At 44.2% G+C, this 16,878-nt stretch overlaps 3 protein-coding genes across 3 annotated transcripts; 1 reads left to right on the top strand and 2 right to left on the bottom strand.

The window, feature by feature from the left end:
* Positions 1-769: 769 nt before the first annotated feature.
* Positions 770-3,262, bottom strand: LOC106539672 (carbohydrate sulfotransferase 5). The gene has a single exon (XM_014054513.2). The coding sequence runs from the start codon at positions 3,091-3,093 to the stop codon at positions 1,909-1,911; it is 1,185 nt and encodes a 394-aa protein (XP_013909988.2). The 5' UTR covers positions 3,094-3,262; the 3' UTR covers positions 770-1,908.
* A 5,267-nt stretch (positions 3,263-8,529) lies between these two features.
* TMEM231 (transmembrane protein 231) lies at positions 8,530-13,901 on the bottom strand. Its single transcript, XM_087728746.1, has 7 exons — positions 13,766-13,901; positions 13,520-13,683; positions 13,215-13,343; positions 11,950-12,093; positions 11,078-11,159; positions 10,873-10,978; positions 8,530-10,488 (listed from the first exon to the last, which is right to left on the bottom strand). The coding sequence occupies exons 1-7, from the start codon at positions 13,899-13,901 to the stop codon at positions 10,308-10,310; spliced, it is 942 nt and encodes a 313-aa protein (XP_087584872.1). The 3' UTR covers positions 8,530-10,307.
* A 95-nt stretch (positions 13,902-13,996) lies between these two features.
* GABARAPL2 (GABA type A receptor associated protein like 2) lies at positions 13,997-16,089 on the top strand. The gene is made up of 4 exons (XM_014054522.2): positions 13,997-14,143; positions 14,232-14,287; positions 14,653-14,825; positions 15,569-16,089. The coding sequence occupies exons 1-4, from the start codon at positions 14,110-14,112 to the stop codon at positions 15,657-15,659; spliced, it is 354 nt and encodes a 117-aa protein (XP_013909997.1). The 5' UTR covers positions 13,997-14,109; the 3' UTR covers positions 15,660-16,089.
* The last annotated feature ends 789 nt before the right edge of the window (positions 16,090-16,878 follow it).

Raw genomic sequence — 16,878 nt, 5'->3', positions numbered from 1 at the left:
AACCCTAACTATAAGTCGATTGTTTTCCTCCAATGGGATTTTATCATGATTTTACCAGGAAATCAAGAAAAGCCAGACTCAAAAATTAAATGCCCTCCTAAACATACCATTGCGCTATCATTGGCGATATCCATTTTTCTATCAGAATTCACGGAGGCCTAACCCTAATCCTAAATGGATTTTTCTGCAAATGGGATTTTACCGTGTATTTTACCAGGAAATCAAAAAATTACAGACTCGAAAAGGAAGTGCCCCCCTAAAATACCGATGCGCTTCAAATTCATCTGTGATGTCCTTTTTTCTCTCTGAATTCACAGTGTCCTAACCCTAACCCTAAGAGGATTTTCCCGCCAATGGGATTTTCCCATGTATTTTACCAGGAAATATAGAAAAGCCAGACTTGAAAATTAAGTGCCCTCCTAAACATACCATTGCGCTCCAAATTCATTGGCGATGTCCATTTTTCTATCCAAATTCAAGGTGGCCTAACCCTAAGTGGATTTTTCCATCCTGATTACTGAGAACCAAGCGTTGTCTCAAAACCCAGCCACCCTGAGTGGGCATGGAGCTACTCCCTGAATTTTGGAGAGAAAACATGCACTTTTATCTTTTCAAAGGGGCTTCTTGGTTTTCTGAAAATACAAATCACCAAGAAATTCAGGCAAAGCTAAAAGTGTTCGGGTTGAGTTGTTATAGTGTAAAGAAACAAATGACCCGCACATTGTGTACATGTGATGCATCAATAAGTAAGTGATCAAACAATACGATATACAGATTGCCTGTGAGGTTTAATCAACGGAAAGTATTCTTTCTAAGTAACATTCTATGAGTGATAAATGTATTGGTTACAGTACTCTCTCCCAGTTAGTTTTGCATCTAGGTGTGAAGATTTTCAGTATCTGTTTTCTATTGTGTAGTTGCTGAAAAGACAAGTTCTTGTTTACCAACTTTTTAAAAACCCAGTGAGCCAAATTTCTACAATTTCTACAAAATCAAAATCAGCAAGGCGTTAACTTTACTACGATCACAATTTTTAAGCAGATAAACCTCAACTCTTACATTTCACGCCCACGCTTTATTGAGTGTGACTAACTGCCTTCTGGGCAAAACTAAAGATCCCAGTCATGTCCTTCAGAACTGCCAATGGCTTGGTGACTATTGGGCAATTGCACTCCCACCCTCTTGCCCAGCTGTGAATCTGCACAGCAAGCCAGACCCGCCCGGGAGCCTGGCTTTCTGGAAGGGAGATTGCGGGTGGCTGTTATTAAACCGCACACATTTGTAACATTCATCTGCCCGGTGTGGGATAGTGCTACTTTCAATATGATAAAAAGATGCCCAAGAATATTGATTTCCAACTATATAGCAAAACAATTACATTTTCTATTTAATTTTCCTTAGGGACTAATCCTCACTATTAAAAATAATCAGGGATGCCCATATTCAAAAAAATAGGAGTATAATAAATGCAGAGACAATTTTAGAGCTGTGGCATGTTGGGGTACACAAATAAAGGAAATACAGTTTGTAAAAATATAGTATATAATGAAATAAATCCTTCCAATCGCTGGATTTCTATTCCTGTTATTCTCTGGGGCGTGTAGAAGTTTGAGTGCATTAACATTTCAGAGCGACAAATTCTCAACCCCTCCAACCAAGCATGATTCTTTATCAGTAATATTACAGTCCTGTATATGAAAGAACGCTTAGAAAAACAAAAAGCGAGGAGGCATTTGGTAGCATATAAAAATTATAACCATACACAGATGAAAACTAGTCTGGAAGTTATGCATTATTAATTTGAAAAAGCAACAAAATATACAATTCCTTGGTTTGATAGAACTCAGATGTATTGAAACCAACAAATCTTTTCACGGTATTTGATAAATGAACAAAGGAATATTTGAATTAGTTTTCACGAAACAATGCCCAGTGAAATTGGCTTCTCCGATTTGGTAATATTAGATCTAAAGACAAATCTTTCTGCTCTTTCTCAGAATTTACAAATTGATAACCGAGTATATTTAAAGCACCTCTACAAACTTCTTGTACTTTTTGGACTTTCTGGAATGAAAGAACATTTCTCCATGCCTGGGAAACATTGAGCGCGTCTCGAGAAGTGATCTGGAAAGCTTCTTTCTTCTTACTCGGTCCTTGTCCGTGTGTAATATTATAGATCCAATTCTCAAGTTTCTGGGTCAATGGAAGATCTGTAAATGTATACATTGCAGTAATTTCCATTAAAGGATCCCGTACGATGTCTTCATATCGGATCAATAAATAACGATCTTTTAAAAATAATGGAGGCTTCTGACTAGCTGTTTCATAGATCTGAACGTGGCTTCTACAAATTTTCTGCAGGACTTTAAAGCCACCATCATCCACTCTGCTGCTATTTATGCCCAGAATTATTCCATTGTCACGGGCAAGGGCTTTGACAGACTGTTCCCGAGACTTCAGGACAGCCCTTGGGTCACGGACCAGATGTATGATTTTGAGGTTCAGAGAGGGGTCAGCAAGGAGTGGATAGAGGACTTTGAGGTCAAAGAAACGGACTTCCTTTAGGACAACGTGGCTATAGGTTTTGCAGGCCTCTTCCGCTTTACTGAAAGGATACTTGCCGCAGAGAGTTTTGCAAGCACTTTCCCCAGTAATATCAGTCCGTTGAAAGAATTTACAAGCAGGCGCTGTGCATAATGCCCGGCTCACAGCCCACTGGAACAGATCAGACAAATTTCTGTTTCTCTTCCAGGGCATGTAGGCGTCAAACACTGACATGTCACACTTGAAGACAGACCGGATGAGATCCCGCACTGCCATGTGCAAGACCGTGGCGCTGTTTTGGTACATGGTTGCCCATACATGCCAGGCTGGTTCCATTAGATAGAAGACATTGGGATGCTGACTGAAGAGTTGCCCCACAAAGGAAGAGCCTGACCTCCAAGAGGAAAGGATGAGGATGTGCACCTGGGCGGGTTTTTCCATAGACTGAGGAATGAAGCCACCTTGTTGAGTATATAGAAAGACTAGGAATCCTGTCTGAATTGCCAAGATAACTGCAACTGTGGCATTGGAAAGGCGGAGCCTCAGCATCCTGGGTGAAGCTGAATATGACTGGAATGATGGAGAGAAGATGATCGCCGCTTTTTAAAGCATCGGTTTGATGGAATTAAGCTTTAGCAGTTTTACAAATTACAGATTGGGTTCTGGATAAATGATGGAGAATCCCAGATTACCGTGTTATGGATCCACAATGATGAGAAAAGCTAAAAGAAATGTGTATATGGGGTATTAATATACAAGTTAGATAATAATTCTGCTATTCCAATTTATATGCATTCTTTACTCTAGCAACAATGGAAGTATATTTTCCTCTATGCAGCCTTAAAACTCATATGGACAGAATTCATCTCTAATATTACAGGAGTGAAGAAATTTAAGAGTTTGGGGTTCAGGTTTCCTTTAGCTCTCATAAAGCAAGTAAAATACAAAAGGGAAATATTTCCTCTTTGGGTACAAGAAGAATTTAACAAGAAAAATGTTCTTGGGTACAACAATTTTAAATACCTAAGAGGCGAGGCAGGTGGCGCAGGGGTTAGAATGCGGTATTGCAGGCTAACTCTGCTCACATTGCCAGGAGTTTGATTCCATCTATGCTGAACGGTTCAAGGTTGACTCAGCTTTCCATCCTTCCGAGGTGGGTAAAAGGAGGACTCAGATTATTGGGGGCAAGAGGCTGACTCTGTAAAGTGCTTAGAGAGGGCTGGAAAGCACTGTGAAGCGGTATATAAGTCTAAGGGCTATTGGGGAAAATTCTTCCGTGTTCTTGGCCAAAAGTCTCTCCACAACTGCTTTTGAAGGGAGGGGGCTAGTTTTAGCTGCAGCCGTTCACACTAGGTTTGGGCTTCGGAGCTCGGCCCCGCCCGGCCCTGGAATTTAGCCTAAAATCGCGGAGCGGATGCGGGAGGGAGGATTCCGGGCTTGCGATAGCGCAGCTGTTTTAGAATTGTGCCGGCCGGCACCAAGGCGCCGGTGCGGACGCTCTTCCCCGTCCCTATTCAGACGCTCGCCCCCCCCCCGTGCCCTCCAGGTTTGCATGGCTCCCGGTACTGCAGGCGCGACTGTCCGCCAGCGCAACTTGCTAACCTAGCTGATTGAGGTACCCGCGGGCAAGAAGCTCCGCGTCCCGGTCGGAGGAAGAGGGCGCAACAAGACCGTCGCTCCCGACGGTCCCGACACCTGGAATCGCAGCCTCTTTTCCAGCCGCTCCACCCGCCCGGCACCAGCCCACCCCGGCCCCTAACCTCAGTATCTGTCGGCGGGCGATTAGAGGTCGCAGCTAGCCCGGAGGCGGCAGGAGGGTGAGGCTGCGGCGCCGGCTCCGCATACAATGAGCGGCATTCAGACGTGGCTTTTCCTCTACGGCTGCGGGGAGGGGGCGGGAGGCGCCAATCAGGGGCTGGCCCTATGGAGGGTGGAGGCGGTGGGCTGCTTCTTCCCTCCTGGAGGGGTGGCCGGCTGCAGTGCCCAATGGACGGGCTCCCTCCCTGCAGTCCCACCGTCGCGGCGAAACCTCAGTGCCGAGAAGCCTTAGAGCCAGTTGAGAAAAGGAAGCTTCCCCCACGCGTGTCCTTAAATCCACAAAACAGCTTCACCAGGTGACACCAAGTTGTGGGAGAAGTTTTGCTTTCCTCTTTATTGCTGATGTTTGCAAGGGATGAGGAAGTTTGGCAAAAGTGGAAAGGTGGCCAGTGGCTCAATTTATTTAGCCTTACATTTGTATGTTAACAAACACATATTAAGGTGCTCTTTATTGCTTAGCACAAAGGGATAAGGATGGAACCTGGCCTCAACTTGCAATTGATTGAAATGTTTTAATACAATAAGAATAAGAATAGAATAGAGAATGCAGAATAAAGGCTTTGCCACTTTAAATGTACACTAACCAGCATACGTGAAAATAAAATTTTGTGGCACGGTTTTCAAAAGATAATCTGTTGCAATACGCGCAGGCATACATTAGCTATGCTGAAACGCGTATAGAATAGAAGCAATTGATACAGCATGGGTTGCACAGGTAAACCCACCAGTGGCTGGCCAGGTTAGGTGGTCTTAATAGAATTGACCTTATAAATTCGTTTTAGTTTGGCTTTTAGTCCAGTGCCCTAGAGTCCCAAAGGTGACTTTTAGCTGCAGTGAACCTTCTCCCCCACATCCTCATAAGTATTACAAATAGGGCTGAACTGTGTGGCAAGACCCTGTAAAGTGGAGCCACAGGAAGCCAGATGTGGGTGAGAGATAGAGCAGAAAACTGTTGGTATGAATATCTGCTTTTGTATTTTTCCAAGATGTACTTCCCTGTTCTGAACAGGGGTTTTTACGTTTTGTATGAATATGCCTCTTTAAACCCCCTCTGATTGATGAAGTTTGATTAAAGGTATAAAATCACTGCCCTGGGCGTAGCTCAGGTCAGTTCAGATTTTGATGTGTGAACACGCTGAACTCGATGCATCCAATAAACCTGTTTCTCTTCCTTCGTGGTCTCAAGTCCTGGTCTTTCGTAAGTAGATTACAAACCACAATCTGCTGCAACATTTTTGGCGAGCCAGCCAGGAGTTGAGGGGTCTTTGGGACCCTCTGGAACATCCACCCCGGTGTCAGAGGTCATCTTGTCAGGGGGAACCTCCCTGGCGCCAACGGACCCGTTTGATCCGAGGGACTTCCCAGCGACAGAGGGCTCTGGCAGCAGCGTTTGGCGATTCCAAGAACCACCAGAGAAGGACCAGAGACCAGGCATCTAAAGGCATCAAAAGGCTGGCCAGCATCGCAGGAGGGAAGCCAAGTACATGAGGCAAGTACTGTGGGAACCCTATTTAGGCCCGGACTCCTTGTTGAGCCGGAGGTGAGGCCTGATCTCCCTCACTAGGTGAAAGGTTTTGGGGAGGATTGTCTAGTGTATGTGTATGTATGTGTGTGTGATTGAGGGGGGCTACTGCATTTCCCTACGATAGCCGTGTCCATCCGGTATCCTGGGTCAGAAGCCTGTGTGGGGTGATTGCTAAATCCTTGTTGTCTGGTACCCTGGGAGGAGTTGGGGGTGGGCAGCAGTGTTCCCTTGACCCCTTACAATGTATGTTAAATCATTTTAAAGAAGGATATGTGACTCAGGACTATGGCATTGAGTGAAGCAGGCATGAGCTTAAAAAGTTTTGTGAATCTGAATGCCCCACTTTTGGTTTTGGGAGGCCCAAAAAAGGCATTTTTGATCCCAACATAGCTTTGAATGTCCATAGGTTAGTGTTTGATCCTGATCAAACAGGATCCATATATTGACGTGTAGTACAATTTGTTGAGGAGACAGCTTGGCTAAAAAAACAAATGCAAAAGGCCTACAGTGTATTCTTATGGCTGTTCGGGTTGCACACCCCAAATGTCCCAAGCAGAGACCACCAATCCTAGCTAGTGCCCCAGAAGACTTGCCAGAACAGGAAGAGGAAACAGGAAGAGGATCACCACGACCCTCACCACGACCATGCCAAAGGGGGGGCACACCTAGTAGCTCAAGAGACTGGAGGGCATCAACAAGCCGAGCATCTGTGGAGTGGATAGAGTGAGGGCTGGACGGTGTGACCTCTATGATGTCAGAAGAAAGTCCTGTCAGAGGGACAGAGGATGGGGACCCTCTGAGCTCACCAGAATTTTGGGAGAAGAAGGAAGAGGAGATAGAGCACTCTGAAGAGAGGGAGAAGATTAGAATTGCAGTGTCTGACATTCTAGAACCTGACATCATAGAACCTGATGTTCCTGCTCACACCAATCTAGCTGACTTTATTGAGCAACACTTCCCTTCAAGGGACCCGAGATGGAGCCCCTATGACCCCCACCAGTTGACTCTGCTACGTAATCATCAACAGTTAATTGTAAGGGCTGTCTGGCTGGGAGGAAAGCCAGCCACTAAAATGTCTGAACTCTGCCGAAAGCCCTGAGGTGTTTTTTTTATGGTAACCACTAACCTTCCTGAAAATGCTCGGATGCTAGCTATGGCCTTTATTTCTCAGTCATCCGACACAAGCTGTAGAAGCTGGAAGGGGCACTGGGGAAGCCCCTCAATGAGCCTATGGAAGTAGCTAGAAAAACTTTCGTCAATAGAGACTTGTTGGAGGAAAAGAAAAAACAAATCAAAAGATGCAGAAAAAAAAGATTTAACCGTATGATTGAATCAGTAAAGCAAACTGGTTAACTCTAGGCATTAAGTAAATGCCTAGAGAGTGTGTGTTTGCTCATTTTTACAGTGAACTGTGTATGAAATGCCCCCAGAGATACCTGTGAATGCCTCTGTGCATTCCCCCCGCTTCTTTCCCTCCTTCCTTTTGGGTCATTGAAGGGTGGCTGAAGTTTTCTGCTCATTTTAACCAATTTTTATTTCCTCTCTCTTCTGAGAAATTTGGAGTAAATGGGTGACTTGCTCCTTCACCTTTACCTTTCACTGTTATCTTTTCATCTATAAAAGTTATGCAATTACATTTCCTTTTCTGCTCTGAATACAATTTTGATTTTTTCTCTTTTCCTTCTGGAACTTTTTGAGGTTTAAAATGCTTAATTAAACCTATAAACAGAAATGATTTTGAGATATTTTTCTTACATTTGTAAAAGTTCTAACATACTTGATGAGAATTTGCTTCCATCTGAATGGAATCTAATATTTGGAGTGTTGACTCAAAGTACCTCTTTTTTACTTGCATTTTTTTTTTTAAAAAAGCTATTTTTCTTCCATTTGTCTTTTACACCTGAGTGCATTTTTAAAAGCTTGTGAGTCAAGGTACTCTACCCTATGATATTTTGTTTGTTTGTTTGCAACACAAGTTGTTGTCTCTTTTGAAAATTTACTCATCTTACTGCAAAAGTGTTTCAATCATAGAAACAGTGGGAATGTCATGTTCCATGAAATTTACATCGTCTGCCTTCTGGAATAATGTTTGGATTTCCACATTTGGACAGAATGGGTGAGATTCCACAACATGGGACTAAAGATATGTCTATAAAGAACTGTATACTTGGCTTCTCTTTTTCTTCACCTAAGACACAAAGGACTGCTAACTCTTGAATTGGCTGCTGGTGATTGCATCCTGATAAAATCTGACATGATGAGAAAAAACTTAGCCAAGCCTGGGACAGACCAAACCTGACTGACCACTCTTACCAGCAAGCTAAGCCTTAATGCCATCCAGCAGATATGAAAGAATGGACTCTGAGATGGAGAAGTAAAGACCAAAAGACTTTCTTCTATCCTCAGAAGACAGCTGTAAAGACTATAGGGGAGGGTGAAAATTGATCCAAGAGAGAGAGAGAGAGAGAGGGAGGGAGGGAGGGAGGGAGGGAGGGAGGGAGGGAGGGAGAGAGAGAGAGAGAGAGAGAGAGAGAGAGAGAGAGAGAGAGACCATTCAGAATTAGATTGAAACTATCTCCTCCACACACAGTTTATACAGTGCATTCCACTCACATGTTTTGAAGAAAAAACAAAAGGAAGGGGAATATGTGGGAAATTTAATCTTACAAATTGCTGTCTTCAAATTGATGAAACTGGCAAGGTAGTGGCCGATCTCACCGCGGACTTGCGGAAATTGGTTCACGTACCCGTGCAAAAGTGGACAGGATTAATGGATGATGCAGGCTTCCTGGGAGGAATTTTTCGCAATTGGAAACAAGCCGCCTTCATGGCAGGCATGGCGCTCCTAGGGTTTCTCCTTTTGCCCTGCTTAATCCCAGTGATCCGAATCATCATTCAGTCCACAGTAGAAAGTATTTCACAGGGCAAAAACATTAACACAGCAACACTTGATTCGCAACACAAAGCCCTGCTAATAGCCTTCTCTGATGAAGATCCAGAGAAAGACAATACTCCTTTCCGACTCCTCAAAATTTAAAACAAAAGGAGATGTTGCAATACGCGCAGGCATACATTAGCTATGCTGAAACGCGTATAGAATAGAAGCAATGATTAACCATATGATTGAATCAGTAAAGCAAACTGGTTAACTCTAGGCATTAAGTAAATTAGTAATTACAGAACCTTAACACTAAGCAGATCAGTAATCACAGACTCTTAATTACAAGCTTGATTAAATCAGGGGTTACAACTGTTTAACTCTCAAACATTAAGGATTGGAAGTTTACACAATGATAGAAGATTTATTGACTATGGGTATTCTTTAGGTCTACATGGAAGTAAATGAGTTACCATATACCATAGACTTGTACAACCATGATTGGTCCACATAGACCATGTGAATCCACCCTTTCCTTGTGTATGCTCAATAAAAGAGGCCTCCGGATTCTATTCCGTGTCGGCCCATCCCGAGAGAGACCTGCCTCCGAGTCTTCCTTCATCATTGGCCTCATGGGCGACCCACGGAGAAATCGCATCATTATGCATATATATCCAGAGTTAGGTTTTTACAGGCAGAAATAACACTGAGTTGAAAACCATCTGCCTTCCTGTTCAGGAATCCTTGGTTCCCTAGAATGATGACCTGGTACCATGTTAGGAATGTTGTTACTGATAAGATTGATAAGAAAAAGGTCTCAACCTACCCTGTAACGTACCTTGTAACCTTTAAACTGAGTTACTATGCCCACTCAATATGTATGCGTGATATCCCTCTTAATGACTGGTCAATGATGTTATGTCTTCCCATTGACAATGAACGCCTTTCAAAATTGCATAAAAGGTCTGCTCCAAGCAGGGTGCACCCAATTGGAACTTGCTTTGGAGTAACCCTTTCATTTGCCTGTAAAGGTTTCCCTCCCTATCCATCTATCTGGCATGGTTCATTGGACCTGCAGGCCAGGTGAAAGAAATCAAGCTTTCTGGAACAACAGCAGCTCCTAGCGGATGATCACCCTTATTCCCTTAATTTTCTCCTTAGGATTTTGCAAACAGAAAGGAAAAAGGCATTCTTTATTTCAGTATTCCTATAGAGAAAATCAAGGGTGGAGCTCTCTTTTTGTTTCTGTAGTTAATTCCTTCTAAAGGACTTTGCCATCAAGATTGGGATTCAGTTATGTACTTACAATAAAACTCATTTGTATAACTTTCATTAAATTGTTCATCTTGTCACTGTATTATAGTTATGCCATCTGATAGACCATAATAACAAACAGATTTCTGAAAATAGGACAGGAAAGAAAATCTATACTGATAAACTTTGCAAAATAATACATAAACCCATCCTGTGGAAAGCCTCATCTTCCAAATGCAAAGCAGTGGAGGCCACTGAGAGCAAAGTTCTTCCTCTATGCAGGCTTGGTCAGGATTTGTGCTCTTTATAGGACTGCGGCGGGGGAAGCGGAGACACCGGCACTGTGTTCAGCACTTGATTTTGAAGAAGGAAGATTTTTATTCTTTCAAAAATCCACAAAAAAATCAGGAGGATGCTAATGTACTGTATCCAGGCAAACTTCATAATCTCCCAGAAGCCTGGCTGATATGTACTAAAAAGTCAAGGAGTATTTGGAATCTGAGTGTGCACTTCCGATTCTTTTGGCTAGTTGTGTGAACTGGGAAACATCCCGCCTCCCCCCAAGAGTGGCGAGGGACAGTCAAGAAATGAGAACCCCCAAGGTCTCCTTTCCCCCAGACCAATATAAAATGTACCATAAAACCTCTAAACTTTTTTTAAAAATGCTAGAAACATTCTCTAGAGACGCATCCTGTTTGAGTTACGTGGCATTTTTCTAACACAGCTACCTAATGTTAGGCAAGCTACAAGTCTTGATACAACGACCACAGCTGTATTAGTGACTGAGGCCAAGTGCCATAAACCATCATTCAAAAAAACCAACAACTGTCACCGACTGGTAGCCAAAGGATATACAATCAATTCCATCGGATAATGGATGAAGGCCTGGATCACAAATGGCTGATCTTGTGATCTTCCAGTCACCCAAATGGGACTGGGGCCAGCCAAAACTGTTGTAACTGTAAAGGAAAAAATTGTAATTAATATTAAGCCAAGTGAACTGAGAAAGGGCAGAAATGTTTTGCGTATGAAAACCTACAACCTCTGGGAAAACTCACCATTCCTCTTCTGATATGTTTCAACGATGTTCACAAAATCATAGTCTTGGGCAAAAGGACTTGTACTATTGATCACAGATACCTGTCATAGTGAGAGAATTTTGCATTGGACACAGGATCTTACTAATTGTTAACTTACATCAGAACGCGTGATGAATACTTGTAAGCATATACCAAGTGTTATGATACCATACAGATTTCTATGTTGGATTAACTTGTATTCTTATACGCTATTGGGTAAAAAGAAAACTTGGTTTCATATAAACACAAAGCCTTTCTTAATTGCTTAAAATTTTTCTGTAAATTGCTAATTGACCAAACATATACTAACAATATTCATAAAACCAAATACTGTATGCATCCAAATAACATTTTTTTAAGGAGGAAGATTATATGTTTTTATGGGTTTGCTTTCTTTTTAATTTTGCATCTAACAATACTTTTTCCCCTACAGTTTTTAATCTTTGAAATTAACATTTAAAAAAAGGAAAGCTGAAGTAAGATTATAATCATACTCAGTTTCACTTAGCTACTGCTTCGCTTAACAACCAGTCCCAATTGTGATCACTAAACGAGGACAGGTAGTACACAAAACAACGGTTATTATCAATAAACATTCTGAAAAAAATCTCTCAGGTCAAAATTTCAAACAGGATCACAGCTTCTGCTGTTACTTGCCTCCATATGGCCTTTATTTTCTGACATCTCCTTAGATTTTATAGAATTTTCATACTTGCTCAGCAACACAAATTTCTTAAGCAGAATTCATTGAATATAATGTATGACTTCAGCCACAGCAGTTGCGGAAGAAAAAATAGGCAAAGGACAACAGAACCGATTGAAGAAAGTGAGATGGGGAGGACATCACTCACATTGTATCTGCTATCCAGCCCAGCATGGTGAAGGGGTTGCCGCTGATGAAGTTTGAGATCTCCGTTTACAAATACCTGTGATCCTGGCACAGGGGAAAAAGACTGTAAAAAAGCCATGCTCTGCATCACAAAGGTGGATATTCTCTGAAATGAAAGCAGCAAATAAACCAGAAAGATGGGGAGATAGTTTACATCACAATTTTAGGATGACATCACAAAAATTAAAATTAGAATTACTGAGAAATGTAGAGTCTAGTGGTTAGACCAAGCAGCTATATATAGAATTCCCAAAGATTTAAAGAATCTAAAAAAAAATAAAAGTAGTTGCAATTTTTAAATTTATGGTGTAAGGACGTTTTAAAAGATGTACAATCCACAACATTTCTATTTCAATACCAATCACAAGGCAAACTCAACATAGGACATGAACAGAACTGCACATTTCCTCAGAAACAGCATTTAGATATACTGTGTATACCACACCCACTACTGCATTATACATAGGAAGCAATGCCCTCTATAAATGCAATTGCCTTTTAAACCACCCAAATTGGCACCAATCAATAGGGTTCCATTTATCCATCCTAATTTTTCCACTATTCAATTTTATTACACGAAAACGTTTCAGTATTCTGTGAAAAATGCTCCTGTGTTCATTTTTCCTAGATTATGCACTGTTATGTATATCTAGTCTTTTCTCAAACTGAGTATCCAGAGTACTGTAACTATTAAGCTACCTGCTCAGTTTCTCTCCAGACCTGCACTCTACATAATTTTATTTATATCCCACCTTTATAATGCTTATAATTAACTCCAGGCAGCCAATACACACAATACTCCTTCCTCCTCCTATTTTCTCCATAAGAAATACCCTATTAGGCAAGTTGGGCCGAGACAGTGACCGGCCCAAAGTCACCCAGCCAGCTTTTGTGCCTATGTCAGGACTAGAACTCAGCCTCTCCTGGCTTCTAGCCTTCACCACTAGACCAAACTGGCTCTGCTTTATCACTCTGCTTTGGAGGAGAGAAATGATCATTAGTTACCCAGAGCCTCTGACAATGAACAATACCACACATCAATACATGTTTCTAAAAGCAGATTCGCTAATGTTTAATGCTAATTTAGATGCACTAAAAAGTGCAACAGGTTCCTCGTCAGCAAAGCAGTTTTTCTGCCCGTCTCGGGACAGAAACGCTCTTCTGCTTCAAAGGACGACCAGGGTCCTCCTGCCTAAAGGGCCGCTGGGGACACTTGAGCGCACTCACGTGCAACTCGTAGGAGAAAGTCAGCAGGAGCTGAATCCCCACCACCCGTTCAGAGGGGAGCAGCGGAAGCTCCAGCCGGAAACGCAGCAGGTCCATCGCTCCATCTTGGTCGGAGTCTTCCTCCCGAGCCTGGAAGACAGAGAGGAAGAAACACGGGCAGACCCAAACTCTTAACCCGCCTCCCTCGACGGGGCAGAGGCAGCTTCAGCAAAGCCCACCACGGACGGCCTCCGACCCCGCGCAGGAACGCGCTCCCGCGGGGGCGGCCCAGCGCTTTCCGGGACGGGGCTCGGTCCCCGCCGTACCGAGACGAGCGGGATGCGCAGGCGGGCGCCCAGCAGGCGATTGCAGGCGGCGAAGGAGCTCCAGCCCAGCGGCCCGCCGCCCTCCGTCAGCGCGGCCAGAAGCACCTCGTGCCGGAAGCGGACGTTGGGCTGCTCGGCGTAGCTGCTCCGCGAGAGCCAGAAGCCTGCCGGAGACAAGAGAGCGAGTGAGACCGGAGGGCGGGTGCCCGGCAGTCCCGCGCGGGGCGCCCCCTCCGCCGAACCCACCGTGGCTCCGGTAGGCCACCAACAGGGGCGGCACGTAGGTGAGCGCGCCCAGCAGCAGCAACCCCAGCGCCGACAGGGAGCACAGCCGGGCCCGCTGCCGCCGCCCGCCGCCCGCCGCCACCTCCAGCCAGGCCATGCCGCCGTCTCCACGGCGACGGACGCGCCGCCCTGCCAGCCAATCGCCGCGGCGGAGGGCGCGCCCGAGTGAGCGTCGGCGGAAGTCCCGCCCCCCCGTGCGCAAAGGGGCTGCTGCGGCTGCCGAGGAGCTGCTGGAGGATCGCAGGCCCGACTCGCCCGCCCGCCCGCCGATCGCCCCGCTCGCCGCCCGCCCGCCTCGCCCGACCATGAAGTGGATGTTCAAGGAGGACCACGCGCTGGGTAAGCGGGCCGCGCCGTGAGGGAGGGGCGGGCGGGTAGGCGGGGCGGGCTCGGGCGCCTGACGCGGCTCTCCTGGCCTTCTCCGCAGAGCATCGGTGCGTGGAGTCCGCCAAGATCCGAGCCAAGTACCCCGACCGCGTCCCGGTGAGTCGGCGGAACGGGAAGCGGGCTTCGCTCGAGGGCAGAGGCCGCCCGGGGGGCGCTCGAGGGGGCCCCGGCATGCCCAGGACGGGCGGCGGCCTTGTTATTTCCCGGAGGCTCCTCCCCGAGCCAGCCCCACGCCAGCGGCCCGCCAGGCTCTTCCCGGGAGGCGGAGGGCTCCGCAAGGACTGGCAGGCCCTTCTCTCCCAGGGAACGGGAGGCGCCAGGAGCCTTCCCCGGTGGGTCGTCCCTGGGAAGACTGGCGCGCCCGTGTTGCTCGTCTCCCCTCCCGGGCGCTTCCGTGACGGGGCTGAAGGAAGCGCTGAAGGGGCTGCTGGCCGAGATCAATTTCTTCCGTCTCGATGCAGGTGATCGTGGAAAAGGTGTCTGGATCCCAGATTGTGGACATCGACAAGAGGAAGTACCTGGTTCCCTCGGACATAACCGTGGCTCAGTTCATGTGGATCATCAGGAAGCGGATCCAGTTGCCCTCCGAGAAGGCCATATTTCTCTTTGTAGACAAGACGGTCCCCCAGTCGAGGTGAGGTTGCGTCTCTGTGTGTGTGTGTGTAGTAATAGGACAAAAGTCATCCTTTCGTTTCTGGAAATTGTGGAGTGGTCCTATAAAATCCGCTTGGATGTAGTGGATGTAGCCACTTCCTAAAGTAGAACAGGCTTCTTCTCTCCATTGGCTAGGGCTAATGTTTCCTAGACGACATTCATGTTAAATTCTATTAATTATTTCACTACAATTAATCATGCTTGGTTCTGTTGTTTTGATGTCCCTATCCCTGTACAAAGTACTTATAGTGGAGACTCAACTATTAGCTCTAGCCAATATAGTGAGTGGCATAAGATTGTGGGAGCTGAGACACCAGGGTGGGATGTACACCGCTTGCTAATCCTTGTACTTGAAAATCAGATTAGGGTTAGAGGTTAATTTAAGGAAGCTGTTATCAAGTTTCCATTTTTATTCTACTGCACTATTTAATCCACTATACAGGACTTTCTTTTCTGTTACTTCCCTTTTTTTTTTCACTTTGCACCAAAGTACAAAAGAGCTAATTATGTCAAATTTCTGCTCTCTCTGGTTTCTCTACACGGTCAAGAGAAGACAATATTTATTGTGGGAAAAAGGTTAAGCCTTTTTATTTAATGGATTTGTTTAACAAGGTATCCAAATTCATACTTTCAAAGCTCATCCACCCGCCCACCCCGTTTTTCGATTTGCACATTCCAGTTTTGTTGGTGCGTGATGGCTTACTTGCTTTTTCCCCCTTACAGTTTAACCATGGGACAGCTTTATGAGAAGGAGAAGGATGAGGATGGCTTCTTGTACGTGGCTTACAGTGGAGAAAACACCTTTGGTTTCTGATTTCATTTCCATCCTGCTGCTTTGTAAATAGCCTCCTGTTCTTCATCATGACCCCAAGGGGCATTTTTCATTTGTCACTGGGTTGATTTAATATATTGATAGATTTTTGTTTGTTAGCTTAGTAATTTATAAAATTTTATTTTTCCATTACACGTGTAACCATAGCTGTAAATTTCATTACATCCTTTGCGCTGGGACATATTTAATGGCATTATTCAAATACAGATGCAACCATAGATAAAGAATTAATGATGGGAGAGGGATTTTGAAATTAAATATTAGCATAATTAATAATTAGAGTTTCATAGAAATGGCAGTTTCTGTAATACCCTAAGGATGCTGATATGTTTATCTTGGTTAGCGTGTTGCTTTTATTGAATTTTGCTTAAGAAGCAACAATTAAAGTTACTGTCACAAAAATTTTGCAATACTGCTATGTATTCAGGTTTCCTTTTTTTATAAAATAGCATTGTAAGATTAAGGGTACAAAAGACATTTTCAGACAGTACAAACTCATTCAGGGATACCCTAGAGAGATTGCAAAATTATTTTTACTTCCATAGGAGACAGAGAGGAATCTTTTTAAATTTGTAATGATTCAGCTGAATCAATCATTTTACTCTAAATATAGTATCTCTGGGTGAAACTGTCCCTTATGTCAGGCAATTGGTTTCATTTGTGGTTATGTACCATCAAGTCATTATCATTCCTCGGCAACCTGATATTTTTTCTCCAATACGCCTTCTTTCAATATTTTTACTTCCATGGCGTCAAAAGAGAAGCCATTGCCTGCACAATTCTAATATTTTTAAGTATAGACACATCCCAGCATCTACCTATCTTTTCCAAGATCTTCATTTTACCCTACCAAGTACTAGTCTGCTATATTTCTTAACTGCCGATTCCTTTATAGTTGAAGCTGAAACTATTCAATGTGTTTGCTATCCCTGTTGCCATTTGTAGTTAAAATTGTACTCATCTTTTCAGTATATATTCTATCTCAAGTTACACACATTTAAGTTTTACCCTTTCTTAACATATGTACACAACCACAGTTCCAAATTCTAATTAACTTTAGTGAACTTAATCCAAGCCCAAAGGAAAAGGTGGGAGCATCAAGTCACAGTTCACGTTTCAAAAAATCCAAATGCAAATCATCAACTGTTCTAGGCTCCAAGGAGCTTTCTCAGAGAAAGGCTGGCGGTGATGATTTTTAAAT

This window comes from Thamnophis sirtalis, unplaced genomic scaffold (assembly GCF_051295495.1).
Source record: "Thamnophis sirtalis isolate CommonGarterSnake01/CBP01778 unplaced genomic scaffold, rThaSir2_p1.2 scaffold_14, whole genome shotgun sequence".
Lineage (NCBI taxonomy): Eukaryota > Metazoa > Chordata > Lepidosauria > Squamata > Natricidae > Thamnophis > Thamnophis sirtalis.
Note: the sequence above shows the minus strand (reverse complement) of the source record. Positions and strands in the feature narration are given on the sequence as shown.

Excerpts from the sequence above, each read along its gene's own strand:
- TMEM231 (XM_087728746.1), bottom strand. The coding sequence starts at position 13,901 with ATGGCCTGGCTGGAGGTGGCGGCGGGCGGCGGGCGGCGGCAGCGGGCC. Across the intron at positions 13,344-13,519 it reads TGCGCATCCCGCTCGTCTCG|GCTCGGGAGGAAGACTCCGA; the intron begins GTACGGCGGGGA and ends TCTGTCTTCCAG. Across the intron at positions 10,489-10,872 it reads TATCCGATGGAATTGATTGT|ATATCAGCCAGGCTTCTGGG; the intron begins ATATCCTTTGGC and ends ACTTTTTAGTAC.
- LOC106539672 (XM_014054513.2), bottom strand. The coding sequence starts at position 3,093 with ATGCTGAGGCTCCGCCTTTCCAATGCCACAGTTGCAGTTATCTTGGCA.
- GABARAPL2 (XM_014054522.2), top strand. The coding sequence starts at position 14,110 with ATGAAGTGGATGTTCAAGGAGGACCACGCGCTGG. Across the intron at positions 14,288-14,652 it reads AGTACCCCGACCGCGTCCCG|GTGATCGTGGAAAAGGTGTC; the intron begins GTGAGTCGGCGG and ends GTCTCGATGCAG. Across the intron at positions 14,826-15,568 it reads AAGACGGTCCCCCAGTCGAG|TTTAACCATGGGACAGCTTT; the intron begins GTGAGGTTGCGT and ends TCCCCCTTACAG.